The sequence below is a fragment of the Lutra lutra genome, chromosome 11, assembly GCF_902655055.1.
Source record: "Lutra lutra chromosome 11, mLutLut1.2, whole genome shotgun sequence".
Classification (NCBI taxonomy): Eukaryota; Metazoa; Chordata; class Mammalia; order Carnivora; family Mustelidae; genus Lutra; species Lutra lutra.
The window spans coordinates 10,110,488-10,128,485 of record NC_062288.1 but is presented as its reverse complement, the minus strand read 5'-3'; the positions used below and the strand labels follow the sequence as shown (position 1 = coordinate 10,128,485).

Genomic DNA, 17,998 nt, shown 5'->3' with positions numbered 1-17,998 from the left:
GAACACAACAGTTGGGTTCAAGGCTGAAATGGGGCCTCTCCTTGTCCCTTAAACCCCAGTCCTCTGCTAGCTGGCTGCCGTGCCTGATATAGTGACGACTTCTAAACTACTCAAGTCGTATGGGAAGATGGCCAGCTCACACCCCCTGCTTTACTGCACCCCTACCTTTATCATACTGTTCCCCTTCTCACGTGCCCTGTTTCTTACATCCAACTTGCTAAGTCCTACCATTCCCCTAGGAAGCCTCCTCCAAAACCCTAGATTAGATGTTCCTCACCTTAATTGAACTACCCACCTGAACCACCAAGCATGACAGCTCTCATGTTCATGTAGTGTTGAGCTTACATATTTACATGTGTGTCTTCCTTCTTCTCTTAGACTGTGAGTGAAGTCTGGTAGTCCTAGTGCTTAGTGGTCCTCGAGACCCCTTCTCCTGTGATAAAAGGAGAGCAGTTGTTTTCATTTTAGAGACAGACTAATTCAAAGACTGCCAGGTCCTACAGGCTGTTAGCAGTAGTGTCGGGACTCAATGCCAGGTCTCTTGACTTAAACCTATATTTCTCACTCTGTGGCGGGTAATGTCCTGGAAGTGGGAGGGAGGGAGGGAGTTAATTTCTTCATTTCCAAAAGCTGGTTACCAGGACATAGTTGGGAGGCGAGGAAAAGGATGGTGCTCACTTATTGGATATGTTGTGGACTTTTGTATTGCATTTTTGTTATTCTCAAATAGACGAGAGCTTGGGAACATTGATGAAGTCCGGCAGATTTCCTTGGAAGATGCTCTTTCCAGTGAAGAGGTTGAGGTCGCTTATATCTGCAGTGAGAGCTCTAGCCATGAAGACTATATCAGGTAGGTTTTCAATGTCAGTGGTCCTTACCTTGCACAGCAGTGCAGGAGCATAAAAATGACGGGGCAAACTGAAATCTCTTAAAGGAATTTTAATAACTGAAGGGGAAACTCACAGTGGAGCCATCACCTTTAAAAATTGTCAAAATGCTAGGGGCACCTGGGTGGCTCAGTGGGTTAAAGCCTCGGCCTTCGGCTCAGGTCATGATCTCAGGGTCTTGGGATTGAGCCCCGCATCGGACTCTCTGCTCAGCAGGGAGCCTGCTTCTCTTCCTCTCTCTCTGCCTGCCTCTCTGCCTGCTTGTGATCTCTGTCTGTCAAATAAATAAATAAAATCTATTAAAAAATTGTCAAAAAGCTAAAAACTCTATGAGTTACAAATGTGGAAGAAAATGAAAACTACGTCAAACTAATATTTATTTGGTATACTATAATTTAAAACAATACAAAGAATTGAAGGGTATTCTTTGTAGAAGAATTCATTGACAGCAGATTGAATAGTGCTTGCCTCTTGTCATACTGGGAGGCAGAGCCAGTATCTTCATAGCGCTTGGGCAAATTGTTGTAATCCTTTCTAAGTTTGGATCAGCTGTCACCAAGGTATCCTTTGTGCTTTTAACATTTTAAGTATCTCCAAGAGTTCCTTTAATATGAACGGCTTTTGCCATGAGAGAGGTGCAGAAAGAAAGTAGTGGTGACATCGGAGAGGGCAGATGACGTTATAAAGCAAGAGAAATGACACCTCCCCCTGCCGCACCTTCAGATGCGAAGCCTAGAGCCCTTCAAGCCTTTGCGGGGACTGCGCCTGGAAGGGGGAGCCCCACGCACGACCTGACAGCTGACAAGGCGGTTCCAGCCACTCCCCCGAGTCTCACTTCCCTTCTCGGTCCCTACATTAAATCGCAGCTGCCCGTGTGCCGTTCCCCAGGACAGGCTGCTCCCTCCTGGCCGCTTCAACTCCAGTGTGGAAAGAAACACCTTTCCTTGCTTCCCTTTACTCTACTTTGGCACCAGAGTGTATTTCCTTAAAAAGGTGATTTTGTAGTTCTCAGTTTATAAATGTTTGCACCTTAGGAGTATCTGGAGAATAAAATCCAAACTTCAGAGCAGAGCATTCTAGGTTCTGCACAGTCAGGCTCTCAGCTACTTTTATGACCTTGTTTCCCTCTCCTGCGGTAGTCTACTCCCTGGCTGTGCTGAAACTCATGCCATGACCCCAGTGGACAAATCTCCGTACCCTCATCTTGTAGGTCGCACCTGGAAAATGCCTCCTCACATGTCAGATGATACTGAAGCCTTTTCAGACTGGTTGAGGCAGCCCTGGCTGTTCATGGGTGTGGCAGGCTGTGTGTATGGCTCCCACGGGATAATAGGCAATTTACAGGTTAATGTCTTTTGTTTCTCCTCCAGAGTAGCTGGCAAAGTGTACCTAGTTGACTATATGAGTGTAGTCATGAATGATGAGTATAGTCAGTGAATGGATGAATGTTCAAATGAACACATAACTGGAACACTTCTTCTAGCCTAGGAGAAAGTGATGGGAAGTACAGGTTAGCCTCTGGCCCCCACTCTCATCTGCATTCCTTTGTGACCCAGAGACTTACATGTATTTATCCCAGTCTGTTCTCTGTCATACAGGGCGTTTTATTGACGCTTACTTGAAGTGCATTTTCTCTCTGTCTCTCTCTTTTTTCCAAAGGCAGTTCCTCAATGCTGGCAAGCATGTCCTTGTGGAATATCCCATGACACTGTCTTGGGCAGCAGCTCGGGACCTGTGGAAGCTGGCAGAGCAGAAAGGTAACGTATAGTCTGTCTGTGGAACACGGACCCTCTTTTAGAGTTTCTGCAGGTAAAATGTCTTCGGTACCATCTTTATGCCTTTAAAAGTCAACCCTATGCCAGATATGTCCCGTGGGGTCCCAGTCTCCTAGCCATCCCCTGTCCTGTAGGCACACATAATGGGTGTGTGTGGAGGGCTAAGAAGGTGGAGGGATGAGTGGGGATTTGCAAACTTTTGTGAGAGACTTATGGCTTTTACTCTAATGAGAAGCATGAATTAGCATCGACTTATGCTAGTGTCATGATATTATTCCAGTGTTATTCATGCGATATTTACATTGCTAATGGAAAAATGTCCAAATCAGAGTAATTGATTGTCTTATCTGCATACTTTGTAGTTTGTGCTGTTTCTCAAGAGGAGTATCATTTATCAAATACTTACTATATCCCAGCAACTTGGGAACTCTGCTAGGCACTTTATAAGTTATTTTATTTAATTCTCCTAGAAACCCTTGGAGGTAGGTATTTTCTCAAGCTTATGTAAAAGAATGTTACATAATTCCTTACGTGAATTTGTATCTTTAGAGTAAATAGCCAGTAGTGCAATTGCAGGGTCATAGGGTAGCTCTGTTTTCAACTTTTTGAGGAACCTCCATACCATTTTCCAAAGTGGCTGCACCAACTTGCATTCCCACCAACAGTGTAAGAAGGTTCCCCTTTCTCCGCATCCTCTCCAACATTTGTTATTTCCTGCCTTGTTAATTTTTGCCATTCTAACCAGTGGAAAGTGGTTCGAATCACTGTGTAAAGTGGTTTGAAATCCTGATGGCTGATGATGTTGAACATTTTTTCATGTGTCTGTTAGCCATTTGTATGTCTTCTTTGGAGAAGTGTCTGTTCATGTCTTCTGCCCATTTTTGATGTGATTATCTGTTTTTTGAGTGTTGAGTTTGAGAAGTTCTTTATAAATCTTAGATACCAGCACTTTATCTGTAATGTCCTTTGCGAAGATCTTCTCCCATTCTGTGGGTTGTGTCTTTGTGTTGTTGACCTTTCCTTTGCTGTGCAGAAGCTTTTGATCTTCATGAAGTCCCAAAAGCTCATTTTCGCTTTTGTTTCCTTTGCCTTTGGAGACATGCCTTGAAAGAAGTTGCCGTGGCCCGTGTTGAAGAGGTTACTGCCTATGTTCTCCTCTAGGATTCTGATAGATTCCCATCTCACATTTGGATCTTTCCACCATTTAGAGTTTATCTTTTTATATGGAATAAGAGAATGGCCGATTTTATTCTTCTGTACATAGCTGTCCAGTTTGCCCAGCACTGTTTATTGAAGAGACTGTTTTTTTTCCATTGGATATTTTTTCCTGCTTTGTCGAAGAGTAGTTGACCATAAAATTGAGGTTCCACATCTGGGCTCTCTATTCTGTTTCATTGATCTCTGAGTTTGTTTTTGTGCCAGTACCAAGCTGTCTTGATGATCACAACTTTGTATTACAGCTTGAAGTCAGGCATTGTGATGCCCCCCAGTTTTGGTTTTCTTTTTCAACATTTCCCTGGCAATACAGTGTCTTTTCGGGTTCCGTACAAATTTTAGGATTGTTTGTTCCAGCTCTTTGAAAAATCCCATTGGTATTTTGATCGGGATGGCATTGAAAGTATACATTGCTCTGGGTAGCATAGACATTTTAACAATGTTTATTCTTCCACTCCGTGAGCATGGAATGTTTTTCCAAATTTTTGTGTCTTCTTCAATTTCTTTCATAAATGTTCTGTAGTTTCTAGAGTATAGATCTTTTATCTCTTTGGTTAGGTTTATCCCTAGGTGTCTTATGGTTTACTATGTTGGACAATAATGGCCAGAGTGGGCATCCTTGTCAGGTTCCTGATCTTAAGGAAAATGCTCTCAGCTTTTCCCTGTTGAGAATGACATTCGCTTTGAGCTTTGCATAGATGGTTTTTATGAAATTCAGTAATGTTCCCTCTATCCCTACACTCGGAAGAGTTTTAATCAGGAAAGGATGTTGTATTTTGTCAAATGCCTTTTCTGTATCAATTGAGAGGATCATATGGTTCTTGTCTCTTCTTTTAATAATGTTTTTTGTGACATTGATTTGTGAATGTTGAACCACCCTTGCATCCCAGGAATAAATCCCACCTGGTCGTGATGGGTAATCCTGTGTGTTGGATCCTGTTAGCTAGGATCTTGTTGAGAATTTTGGCATCCATATTCATCAGGGATATTGGTCTGAAATTCTCCTTTTTGATGGGATCTTTGGCTGGTTTGGGATCAGGGTACTGCTGGCCTCATAGCACGAATTTGTAAATTTTCTTTCTCTTTCTGTTTTTTGAAACAGCTTCAGGAGGATAGGTATTATTTATTTTTTAAATGTTTGGTAGAATTCCCCTGGGGAATCCATCAGGCCATGGACTCTTGTTTTTTAGGAGGTTTTTGATCGTTGCTTCAGTTTCCTTGCTGGTTATTGGTCTATTCAGATTGTCAATTTCTTCCTGTTTCAGTCTTGGTAGTTTATAGGTTTCCGGGAAGGCATCCATTTCTTCCAGGTTGCTTTATTTATTGGCATATAGTTGTTGATAATAATTTCTAATAATTGTTTCTATTTCCTTGGTGTTAGTCGTGGTTAGTCGTAGTCCCCTTTCATTCAAAATTATATTAATTTGGGTCCTTTCTCTTTTCTTTTGGATAACTCTGGCCAGTGGTTTATCGATCTTCTTAATTCTTTCAGAAAACCAGCTTCTAGTTTCATTGATCTGCTCTACTGTATTTCTGGTTTCTAATTCATTGATCTCTGCTCTAATCTTTATTATTTCTCTTATCCTGCATGGTTTAGGTTTTATTTGTTGTTCTTTCTCCAGTTCCTTTAAGTGTAAGGTTAGCTTGTGTATTCAGGATTTTTCTGCTTTTTTGAGTGAGGCTTGGATGGCTATGTATTTCCCCCTTAGTACTGCCTTTGCTGTATCCCACAGGTTATGGACCGATGTGTTTTCATTCTCGTTGGTTTGCATGAATGTTTCAGTTCTTCTTTAATTTCCTGGTTGACCCAGACATTCTTTAGCGGATGGTCTTTAGCTTCCAAGTATTTGAATTCCTTCCATATTTTTTCTTGTGATTGAGTTCCAGTTTCAAAGCATTGCGGTCTGAAAATAGGCAGGGAATAATCTCAGTCTTTTGGTATCAATTAAGACCTGATTTGTGACTCAGTATGTGGTCTATTCTGAAGAAAGTTCCATGTCCATTTGAGAAGAATGACTATTCTGTTGTTTTAGGGAGGAATATTCTCTCTATATATATCTATGAAGTCCATCTGGTCCAGTGTGTCATTCAAAGCTCTTGTTTCTTTGTTGATCTTCTGCTTAGATGATCTGCCCATTGCTGAGAGTGGAATGTTGTGGTTTCCTACTGTTAAGGTAGGATTCTCAATATGTTTCTTTATTTTGGTTAACAGTTGGCTTATGTAGTTGGCTGCTCCATGTTGGGGGCATAGATATTTACAATTGTTATATCTTCTTGTTGGATAGACTCTTTAAGAATGATATAGTGTCCTTCTGTATCTCTTACTACAGTGTTTAGCTTAAAATCTAAGATGTCTGATATGAGAATTGCCACCCCAGCTTTCTTTTGAGGTCTGTTGTCATGAAAAATGGTTCTCCATCCCCTCACTTTCAGTCTGGATATACCATTAGGTTCAAAATGAGTCTGTTGTAGACAGCATATAGATGGGTCATGTCCTTTTATTCAGTCTGCTAACCCTTACCTTTTCATGGGAGCATTTAGGTCATTTGCTTTGAAAAATATGATTTTATTGCCATCATGTTGCCAGTGAAGTCATTGTTTCTATAGATCGTCTCTGCCCTCCCGTATTTATCACATTATTCACGATAGCAACAGCTCAAATGCCCGGCAATGAATATTTTACAAAGGTGTGGTCTGTACACAAAATGGAATATTGAGTTGCGGGAAAGAAGGATGTCATGCCATTTACAATATGGGTAGATCTTGAGCAAAATATGCTACGTAAGATAAGTCAGAGGAAGATAAGTACTATATGATATCACTAATATGTGGAGCCCAGAGAGTCAAACCTGTAAAAAGACCCAGTGAAACTGTGATTAACAAAGGATAGGATGTGTGTGGGGGGTAATATTTATGTTTCAGGGTACAAAGTTGTAACAAGTAGTAAATAAGCCTGTTCCTAGCTGGCTCTGTGTTTCTTAGATTTTTATGCTGCGCTGCCCCCTTCTGGCTAGAAGCGAAGTTAGTGCTTCCCGGATCTTAATCTTGCCTTTGGGACAGGAGGGTACCATCTTGGGTTCTTAGGTTGCCGTTTATGTGGCAAGCCTAGAACTTGCACCGCCTTCAGCTGGGGTATGTAAGGGTACCCGGGTCCCCCGGCTGGTTCCGCAGTCTCTGTGTCCTGTGCTGGGGAAAGACAGACCTAGAATCTGGGATGCACGTATGACAGCTGATGATGACTGCCTTTTTTACGCCCGTTCTTGTCATGACAGGGAAGGTCTTGCATGAGGAGCACGTTGAACTCTTGATGGAGGAGTTTGCATTCCTGAAAAAAGAAGTGGTAGGGAAGGACCTGCTGAAAGGGTCTCTTCTCTTCACAGGTCAGTTCGAGGTGGGGTCACAGGTCATGTGGAACCGGTGAGGCCGGCAGGCTAACTGGGTTCTTACCTAGTTCTCTCGCGTGTTTGGATTCGTTTTCACTAAAGACTCTCTGACTGAAGGCCTCTTCATGTTATCTGCCCACGTGGCCACAAACAATAGAAATACCTGTTTTTCTTCTTTCTTCAAATGAGACTGAAGTGCTTGGTGGGCCTTAGGTGAAAAAGTATGTTAGAAATCTTAAACTGACCAATGCTACCGTCCGAACCTATTAGGTGTAGAATTTTCCTCGTTAAATCTTAACGAATTGGAGGTGATTTTTCCATAGGAGGTTCAAAATGGACTGAGACAGGTTCTTGGGGAGGAGAACATTTTTATTCTCCCTGCAGAGCAAATAGAATATGCATGGCCCCTTTCTGCCCCTAGTAAGTTACAAGGACATTGGCTGCAGCCAGACTATGTGATCTACTGTATATTTGATTACGTCAAGTTGGTCATTATTTGAGTAGCTCCATTAGCAATAGGAAATGAGCATCCTTGAGGCTCCTGCTCCTGGGGTTATCTTTGTATTTACTCCTTATCTGGCTCTACCCTAAGGTAACTGGGCCACCTCTCCTGAGGGCTCTCCTTATGGAAGCAAAACCCTGATGTGGCCAGGCATTGTTAAGTGGTAAAACCATTCATCTCCTCATGAACGTCCAGAAAATAACAGTGGGACATCATTTTGAAATCCACCTTCATTGTTTAACTAACGATAGAGTCATTGTAACAAATAATAACCGTTCGTCTATACAGGGCGCTGTGCTAAGTATGGGACATGCATTAGTTCATGTTAATTCATATGAAAATCCTATAAAGTGGGTATTAATACCCGCATTATACAGGAAAAAAAGGAAGATCAGAGATGTGAGTAGCTTCACGGAGTTGACAAGAGCATCCGAGTGGAGGAGCCAGACCGGAGCTCAGGCCTCTGACTTCATGGCTCAGACCTCTGACGGCTGCTCTCGTCCTCTGTAAAGCATAAGACCAGAGAGGGAGCCACTGAGGAGAAGAAGTCTTTCTTTTGTGAGTTTGATGCCTACGTCCTCATGCTTTCAAACTGTGTTGTCTATGAAACTGATAAATGTGTTGGGTTTTATTTATAACTTACCTTTTTTAAAGCATAGTCATAATTAGGGATTTCAAGTCAGTTTCCACTTTATAAGAAATCAGTGGTTTGTAAACAGCATAGCAGGTCTGTAGCATTTTAACTTTGGATTATGTTTAAAATTTGGGCCAGGGACAGTCAGGAGCACTATCTTGGCCACACGTATTTCTCACACAAATATTCTTTTGAATGTACTTTTATATAGGAGATTATGAAGACTAAGGAAACAACACTGTATCAGTTTTCTTGATTTTTGACATATTTATAAGTATTGCTGTTTTTTTCATAGCTATCTTGGCGCCTTCACCCTATTGTCATTTATACAGGTAGTTATATGGTATTTATAGGAATATAGACCTTGATTCTTCTTCTTTTACAAACTTTTAAGTCACTAACTGAAGAGGGTGTAGATGTTTGTAAATGTAAGTGTGTATATGTTCTGTCTGCAAACTATACATCCATATCCATATCTATATCTGGAGATATCGAATATATATATTTATTAGAAGCATGAAATATTTTTATTATCCCATGGGCTAGATGGATGACTGTTTCCAATAAAATGTCTTTTCCTCCTAACACAATGGAGTTGAGTAAAGAAGGCAGAAGAGAAACGCTTCTAGGAAAGAGTTTTTATTCAGGCACTAACTATCAGTGGTCACGTTGTGCAGCATGCCGGGGGGCGAGGTTGCTTTGCCCCGCTGTGGCCCCTGCCCACAAGCCTGCTCTGTTTGCCACCTTCCTTCCCAGTCCCACGGTATCTGTCATTCCCCACAGCTAGCCCGTTGGAAGAAGAGCGGTTTGGCTTCCCTGCGTTCAGCGGCATTTCTCGCCTGACCTGGCTGGTCTCCCTCTTCGGGGAGCTTTCTCTCGTCTCCGCCACTTTGGAAGAGCGAAAGGAAGATCAGTATATGAAAATGACTGTGTGCTTGGAGACAGAGAACAAACGGTAGGTTGTGGCAAACTGAGGGGCAGGAAACTTGTGTGTCCACAAAGGTGAATCTAGACAAAGCCCGGGGGGCCTAAGACCCCCACCCCCAACTCTAGAAGGGCCGTCTGCATTTGTAGGTAGAACAGGTGCTGGAGTTTCACTTCGGTTGCCTACTTTCGTCCTCATAGCAGCCTTGGAAGGTAAATAAGACAGACATGAGCCCCTTTGCCAGGAAGGAGCTAGAGGCTTACAGAGTTCGGGCAGGTTGTGTAAGCCACACAGGTAAGCAGTACACAGACAGTGGCAGAAATCCAGTGACCTCCATGACCTGACTTTTTTCCAACATCTTATTTTGAAAGTTTCAGATGTACGGTGAAGTTGGATGAATTTTGCGGCGAATTCCCAAAACCACTACCTAGATCTTGCCCTTGACGTTTTACCCTGCTTTGCTTCCTATGGCATCCCTCAGTGTGACCAAAATTTAAAGTTTTGTTTCTCAGCTTTATATCATACCGCCATACTGTTCCCAAAATGTTCTAATTCTTTACTTTTTTTATACCAAGTATTTTAAAAACGAAAGCACATTCATAGTTTTCCTTGAAAAGTACCGAGGCTCTGTAAAATATTTAAAACAGCACGTGTTTTGTACCATTTCTGTTTGTGTTTCCAGGTAGCTGGGTCTCTTGGTAATAAAAGAAACAGGTGGGTTTTGACAAAACGAGAAAAGTATTTGAGTTCCTGAATGAAGCCCGATCTATGTCCATTTGAGGAGTTTCCTCTGGGCAAGGAAAGGCAGAGGTCACAGATGCGGATAAAGTAGGCAGAGCTTCGAAGTGCCGCATTTGGGGTAATCACACTGGTGGGGCCTGGCCCTGACGCCGACGTTGTGAGTGTTAGAATGGTGGCTGTGGTCTCAGTGTCCCCACAGCATGTGTAGCAAGAGCTAGAGGTCACGCGGGTGCTGTAGAAACTAAGGAAAAGGGAGTCTGGAGAGGTCAGGGGATGCTTCTCAGAGGAAAAGGTGCTTTGCTCAGCCTTGAAATCTGAGTAGGAGTCAGACAGGGAACAAGATGTCATTATTGCGAAGGCAAGCATCATGCGAGGGCCTGGGGCAGATGGCAAATGCCGTATTATAATAAATTCTTAGTTTCATAGAATACTTTGTACTTCACGGATTGTACTTTTAATCTCACACCACCACAACTGCGGAGGTAAAGCCGTACGCTCCGTATTCATGTTCACTGATTAGGAAATTGCGGTGGAGGAAACATCTGATGTTTTGCATTTCCTCAAACTTCACATTATATGGAAGGACATGAGAAGTTTTCATAGGTGGATCAGAATAGTTTGAATATCTCTAGTTTGTATCCAGTGTTAAAGCAGTGAATAAATGGCATTAATGTTAATTTTTGTCATCACACTATGAAATGTTTTAAAGCCTGTGTGCTTCTAAAACTAGCCGTGGGCTGGGCGTCAGTGGGTTAAGTGTCTGCCTTTGGCTCAGGTCGTGATCACAGGGTCCTGGGATGGAGACACGGATTGGGCTCCCTGCTCAGTAGGGAGCCTGCTTCTCCCTTTCCCTCTGTCCCTCCCCTGCTCACACTCTCTCTCTCAAATCAATAAATAAAACTCTTAAAAAAAAAAAAAAAAACTAGCCGGGGGCTGAAACTCGTATCATGTTAAATGTCAACTATACCTCAGTTAAAACAAACAAAACTGGCCGTGGAAATTAATGTTTAAAAAGGGAGACCAACTTTTTGTAAGAGTTTGTAAAAATTATTTATTTTTAAAAGTCTGAGGCATAACCAAATTTTTTAGATGAGAGGTTGAACACCTTAGTTTTAGTGGTTTACTAATTTAACTACTGTCTCTTAGATTCTCTGTCTGACCTGAATATGAATTTTTGATTTATAGGCTATCATTGATTCATACGTGAATCATTTCAATAACTTTCAGAATAGAAAGCTCGGCTGACCTGCAGCTCTTCAAAGCACATGGGTTTCTGCTCGGCTTACAAGGCCCTTGGTAGAGCGTGCCCCGTGACAAAGAAAAGCCGGCTTATCCCTTGAATGCGGTCTTGGCTGCTGACAGTACCTGGGAGGAATGCTTGGGATCTGTGGGCTGCTCTTCTCTCTCCCCCAAAGCTTGTCTTAGTCTGCAGGCCAGAGCTTCCTAAAGCTGCAAAAAATGTCCTTCCAGGGTTGTTACTACACATTAGGAGACGAGGCATGATCTTGAAAGATTAAAGTAAAAGGATTAGCAAGACAGATCATTACTTGAATCCCCATTGTGCCAGTGCTAGTGGATGTTTACTGAGCACTGACTGTATGTATGAGGCACATAGCCCTTTAACAAAGACTTTCTCATATAATCTTTATACCAACTCTCTGAAGTGGTGTTATTACTCACACCTGGGAAACTGAGTCTCAGAGCGGTTAAGAAACTTGCTAAGGGCACAGAACTAAGTGATTGTGTGAGAGTCACACTTAGGGAGCCTGTCTCCTGTCCCCAAGTTGTCACACCTTCTCCCCAAAAATGCATGGAAGGACACAAGAAAGTTACACCCTAGAAAACGTCATTAGGCCTTGTCTTTCCCTTATGGCAGTCCTCACCCACCAGCGGGGCAGATGTCACCGTCTTAGATTCCAAGGTCATCCAGGAAACCCCAGTGCAGCTGATTCTCAAGCCCGTGTTCTTTCCATCTTGCCTGTGGTTTTCACACTTCGTAAAAGACACCAAATACTTCTTTAACCCAAATCCTATGTGGATAGTCAGCATACAGCAGTTACAGGTTTCAGCTGTCGTGTCGAGACCAGCCGGCAGGAGTGCTATGGAGGCCATGCGTTCCCCTGCCTGCTTGTCCTTCCGGGCCTGGGGTTAGAGCACTGTTAAAAATCACTGCCTCTGCTGGGCCGGCAGACCTGTGTTGATACTGGGGATGTGGATGTGGTTGAAGACCTTCCTGGAGAGGGTGAGAAGTAGGAAGCATTTTTGTAGCCGGTCCATGCCCAAGTTGACAAATGCAGATATTTGCAAATGAAGGTTTAACAGAGAGGAAGCGTGAAGACTTCTGTGAGTTTAAAGCTTGCGTTTTTTGTTTGGGATGTCTGGAGCTAACTGTTGTCTAGGCTCAGAGTTTGAGCGGACCAGGTCCCATCCTCAGCTGGCAATAAAGTGCCAACATTCAGTATTCTCACTTAAACGTGACTAGGAGATTAGGAAACCAGGGCTTTTCAAGTTCTTCACGGACAGGACCACAAAATAAGGAAGTTTTTCTGTCAACATCTCTCCTGATGTCTCCCTACATACATGGGTATTGGCTTGGCTCCCCCTTTATGTACTTCCCCTTAAACACACACCTCCACATTCTAGTGTAGGCCTTGGGCAGCTAGGTTAGCCGAAGGGGAGGACCCCTTTTCCCAGCTCAAAGGGAGCCCTGAGTTCTGTCCAACACCCAAAACATTCTTGAGTGACCTGCTTGGGTCCTTTTCCTTTTCCTATGACCTCACACCTAAATCTTAAACTGTACCAGGGACCATCAGTCTGGAGGCAGAAAAACCCAAAAGGTAGCTTCCCTTCTTCCTTAGTGACACTGGTCTAATCTGCCCACCCCAGGCTTGACCTATTGCAGCGCAAAGGAAGAGGAGAGAGGACATCTGAGGAATGGTGGCAGGAAAGGAAAAGGCTAGAGAACTTGAAGCGTACTCAAGATTTAACACCTTCCCTGTTCACACTGAAAACTATCAGCACAGTCGTCCAGCAAAATTGCTTTGTCCTTCACCCTGACTCTTGCTTTAGGAAAAGAAAAGGGAGGGGAAAGCAAAAAAGAAGTAGCCAGAGGCCAACCACAAGCCATCTCATTCCCAGAACTTTGTTCTAAGAAGAAGAGGGGAAAACTATATATGCATGTATATATGTGCGACGATGTTGACTGCAGAGCATTCGTGTTAATTTAAAATTGAAGAGGCTTAACTATTTGGCAGTAATAAAATATTATCAGTTGTGCATGGTATGCCAAAAAAATAATCAAAACACCGTCCTAGGATCATACAAATATTATAAAACAAGTAGAAGCAGCATAATCAAAAAGTATTTTTACTTGATGATTTGTATGCCATCTGCATATAGGCAAAAATTTGGAAGGATTATCTCAAGTTGAAGATTGTTTTATTTAGGGGAGAGAACCGTGGATTTTTTTTTCCATCCAGAATATTCCTAAATAAGTGCCATATCGTTTTTACTATATATATATATATATATTTTAAACTTTATTTATTTATTTGACAGAGGTCACAAGTAGGCAGAGAGCCAGGCAGAGAGAGAGGGGGAAGCAGGCTCCGTGCTGAGCAGAGAGCCCAATTTGGGGGGCTCGATCCCAGGACCCTGAGATCCTGAGGACCCGGGCGCCCCTAGAATATATTTTTAAAAAGCAGATTTTGTGGGCGCCCGGGTGGCTCAGTGGGTTAAGCCTCTGCCTTCGGCTCAGGTCATGATCTCAGGGTCCTGGGATCGAGTCCCGCATCGGGCTCTCTGCTCAGCAGGGAGCCTGCTTCCCTCTCTCTCTCTCTCTGCCTGCCTCTGTCTACTGTGATCTCTCTCTGTCAAATAAATAAATAAAATCTTTTAAAAACAATAAATAAATAAAAATAAATAAAAAGCAGATTTTGTGTTTTTTTTTACTGTCATTTTATTCAGTGGAACTTCTTTAGGTCAGAGCCTACCTAGGAGATTTCTCTGTGTTTCACTAAGCAGATAACACATCTTTGACCTACTACAAAGACAGAAAGGATAATCCTAGAGAAAGGAGGGACTTTGGAGAAGTGGAGTCTGTCCTATTTGGATTTTAGGGTTTTGTGACTGCTGACCGTAGCAGGAAGCTGGGGGGAAGCAGATTTGAAACAGAAACAGGTGCTTTGTTAGTCAGCAGGCGGGTGCTTTCTGGCATGTGTGCTGGGCTCATTGACTTCTTTGAGAATGTGATAAAAGCACTTCTTTCCATTAAAATGCACAAACACAGGGAAAAAACAGTTTTGCACACCATCTCAGGTGGTATATACATTCCCTGTAGCCCTTATCTGGATCCCTTTATGTAGGAGACTCAGCATAAAGACAAATGAGAAAGAGAGAAAGGAAGGGAGGGAGAGCGAAGGGGAGGTGGGTGGGGGGATGGGTGAAACAGGTGATGGGGATGAAGGCGCTCACCTGTGACTGGCACGGGGCGATGTGCGGAATTTTTGAATCCCTATATTGTACACGGAAGCTAATCAAATACTGTCTATTAACTAACTGGAGTTAAAAACCTTTTTAACGAGTTACGGATAGGGGCACCTGGGTGGCTCAGTGGGTTAAGCCTCTGCCTTCGGCTCAGGTCATGGTCTCAGGGTCCTGGGATCGAGCCCCGAATCGGGCTCCCTGCTCAGCAGGGAGCCTGCTTCATCCTCTCTCTGCCTGCCTCTCTGCCTACTTGTGATCTCTCTCTCTCTCTCTCTCTGTCAAATAAATAAATAAAATTAAAAAAAAAAAAAAAGAGTTACGGATAAGCCAGTCTCAAAAGGAAAAACCAAAGTGATGTTCACACAGAAATCACTGAACGAATTCCCTTGCCTGGTGGCAAAATTCAGCGGAGGACGTTGGGCAGCAAAGTTGGGAACAATCAATCCCCCGAGGCCTTGGGGAGGCTGGTGGAGGTCCAGATGCCCCCTGGGGCCTCTCTGTGGAGCAGCAGCTTCCAGGTAGATGGGAGCAAAATGAAACCTGTCACCAGGGCCTCAGGTGCCCGAGAGCATCCTCTGGCTCTCCCTTGTGACCTGACGTCTGTGATTCTTTTGTCTTCGCAGTCCGCTCACCTGGATTGAGGAGAAAGGGCCTGGTCTAAAACGAAACCGACACTTAAGCTTCCATTTTAAATCTGGGTCTCTGGAGAATATGCCGAATGTCGGAGTCAATAAGAATATTTTTCTGAAAGATCAAAATATATTTGTCCAGAAACTCTTGGGCCAGTTCTCCGAAAAGGAGCTGGCGGCCGAGCAGAAGCGCATCCTGCACTGCCTCTGGCTCGCGGAAGAAATCCAGAAGCACTGCTCCTCCAAGCAGTGAGCCGAGGTCGCACGCGGGACCACAGTTTCCTCTTTACAAAGAGCTGGCCTTCATCTCGAGTCTCACAATTAAACGTGTCTTGGGTAAACAGGCTTTTTGTTTACTGTCCTGAGCTGTGTTGGGAGTGAGATTTGCGAGTTGGGGACACGTGTTGTAGGGGTGAAGGAGGAACCACGCTTGGTCGAACTGGGCTAAATGGTTCACCTAATTTCATTCACTCTTCCCGACGCCTCTGCCAGATGGTTGTGGCCAGGTTTGTTTTCAGTAGTACGTTGGAAAACCTTGTCTGAAGTCACCCAGACAGGAAAAAGCAGAACCAGCCTTTCAACCCCACTCATGCTGGGAACCACTGCAGAGGAGTGTGTTGGAGCCTCCCTGCTTGAAGGAATTTTATTTCCCCCAACAGACTTTCACTGGGTCAGTAAGGTAGGTGCTGGGGATCCTAAAAGTGAGTAAGACCTAGCCACTGCCCTCGATAACTCACAGTGTCAAAAGGAAACAAGTCCTGCCAACCAGTCACTGTAATGTCATGGGTCCAGGAAAGGAGATACGCCCCCGGTCATCTGCAGGAAGGTTCAGGGAAAGCCTCCAAACCGATCTTGACAACTAGGTTACGCGTAGGAGGGCTTTTCCGGCAGAGGACTGACCTGAGCAAAGCAAAGGATATGAGAGGCGGCCTGGTGAGTCCCTGGAGCGGTGTTGCCGGAGCATTGTGTCTGGAGGAGGGAGTCCAGAGGGGTCAATCTGATCGTGAGATCCCGGGAAGCCAGCGGAAGGAGCTGGGGTCTTGTGCAGAGGCACTGAAGAGTGCTGTTTAAAAGGCGAGTGGTGGGTCAGATTTCCAGTGTAGCTAAAGCACTGGGGAGGCTGCCAGGAGGAAATGAAATTGGAGACCAAGGAGGAGGCAGCCAGTAGAGACCCAACAAACGTGTTCGTATTTGCAGTCCTTGGCTTGTCTACACTCATTGCTCCTGTTGCGAGACTGCTAACCTTGAGGCAGAGCTGATTCCCAAGAGGCTGCCTTTTCCTTTCATTGGTGGTCCTGTTGCATTTCCTTCAAAGCTTGTGTTAGATTTCTTGCCTTTGTAAGTGTCTCCCTCTTGCCCTTTGCCTACTACCACCCCATTGTGAGGTTTGACCAGTTCCAGAGCTAGGCAGTCATTGATTATCTACCTCGATCTCCATTATTCTACACCATATACCATAAGATAAAGCAGACAGATATAGAAATTTAAATATAAAAAACCAAAAATCCTTCAGGGTATTTCTTTCTTTGACATGTAAAACAATTTGATAAATATTGGCCAGTTGGTTCTCTTGCTTTATTATTCACATCAAATATTCCTTGAGGCCAGGAAATACTGTATCTATTTTTGTGTGCTGTATAGCATCTAGCATGAGGCAAACATCAAATATGATTAAAATGTAGTGCAATAGCAACTCCCATTTGGGCCTGATAATTCTGCTGCTTCAAAAATGTTGGCCATATTTGATACTAGAGGTGGGGATGGGTGTCAAAACCAGAGCTGTACAGTAAAGTGGTATAAGCCGGGTTTATTCCAGACTCCTGCAATAGCGGAAAACAGACCCCAGTACAGAACCAGACTCAATTCCAAATACAACATGGGCAAGTGGGGGATTTGTAGCCAAGGGGCAGGGTGGGGGTCAGGATGGAAAATTACTAAGAAGAAACATCAGGGGTGGGGGGATTCTGTCTAAATCAGCTTGATAAGGCTCTTGCTAAAGGCAGGCCAGCATGACCAGATTCCAGGGGTGGAGGATGAGGGATTTGATCAGATGCTAAGGGTGGGGATTCTTACAGAACTGACTTAGTAGGATTTCTGCTAAATCAGGCACTACAAAGACAGACATGGAAGTCCGAAGGTCAAGGCCTAGTTAAGAAGAGGGTTCAGAGAAGCCAGACGGAAGTTCGCTCATAGTCTTTGTCAGAGGATATGTGGTTACTAGTTGATGACGACTCATCTCAAGTTTGTTTCTTGCATGGTCAAAAGATTAAAAATGAAAACAACCATCAGTGTTACGAAGTGGCAAGGATGGCAGAGGGAGAAGGGAGGGGAGATAGGAGAAAACCAGAGAGATGGAGCAGCAGTCCTTTAAAAATTTTTTTTTATTTAAATTCAACTTAGTTAACATATACTGTATTATAGTTTCAGGGGTAGAATTCAGTGATTCACTGGTTGCATATCACACCCAGTGCTCATCACATCAAGGGCCCTCCTTAATGCCCATCACCCATTTTGTCCACCTGCCTACCACCTCCCTTCCAGCAACCCTCAATTTGTTCCTTATATTTAAACGTCTCTTAAGGTTTGCCTCCCTCTCTATTTTAATCTTATTTTATTTTTCCTTCCCTTCCCCTATGTTTATCTGTTTTGTTTCTCACATTCCACATATAAGTGAAATATGGTACTTGTCTTTCTCCGACATATTTTGCTCAGCATAATACCCTCTAGTTCCATCCATGTCGAGGAGCAGCAGCCCTTCGTACTCTGCTGTTTACAACTGCCTTTGTCTTCCTTTGGGGCTACTGGGCCATCCTGGCTCTACT

At 43.6% G+C, this 17,998-nt stretch overlaps 1 protein-coding gene across 4 annotated transcripts in view; it reads left to right on the top strand.

Annotated features, from left to right (window-relative positions):
- BLVRA (biliverdin reductase A) overlaps positions 1-15,517 on the top strand; it is a 39,093-nt gene extending 23,576 nt beyond the window's left edge. For all 4 annotated transcript variants that reach the window (XM_047695490.1, XM_047695492.1, XM_047695491.1 and 1 more), the window contains 5 exons: positions 731-850; positions 2,547-2,644; positions 7,150-7,257; positions 9,180-9,351; positions 15,171-15,517. In XM_047695490.1, coding sequence (XP_047551446.1) covers positions 731-850; positions 2,547-2,644; positions 7,150-7,257; positions 9,180-9,351; positions 15,171-15,429 — 757 coding nt within the window. In that variant the 3' untranslated portion in view covers positions 15,430-15,517. The remainder of the gene's footprint in view (positions 1-730; positions 851-2,546; positions 2,645-7,149; positions 7,258-9,179; positions 9,352-15,170) is intronic.
- The last annotated feature ends 2,481 nt before the right edge of the window (positions 15,518-17,998 follow it).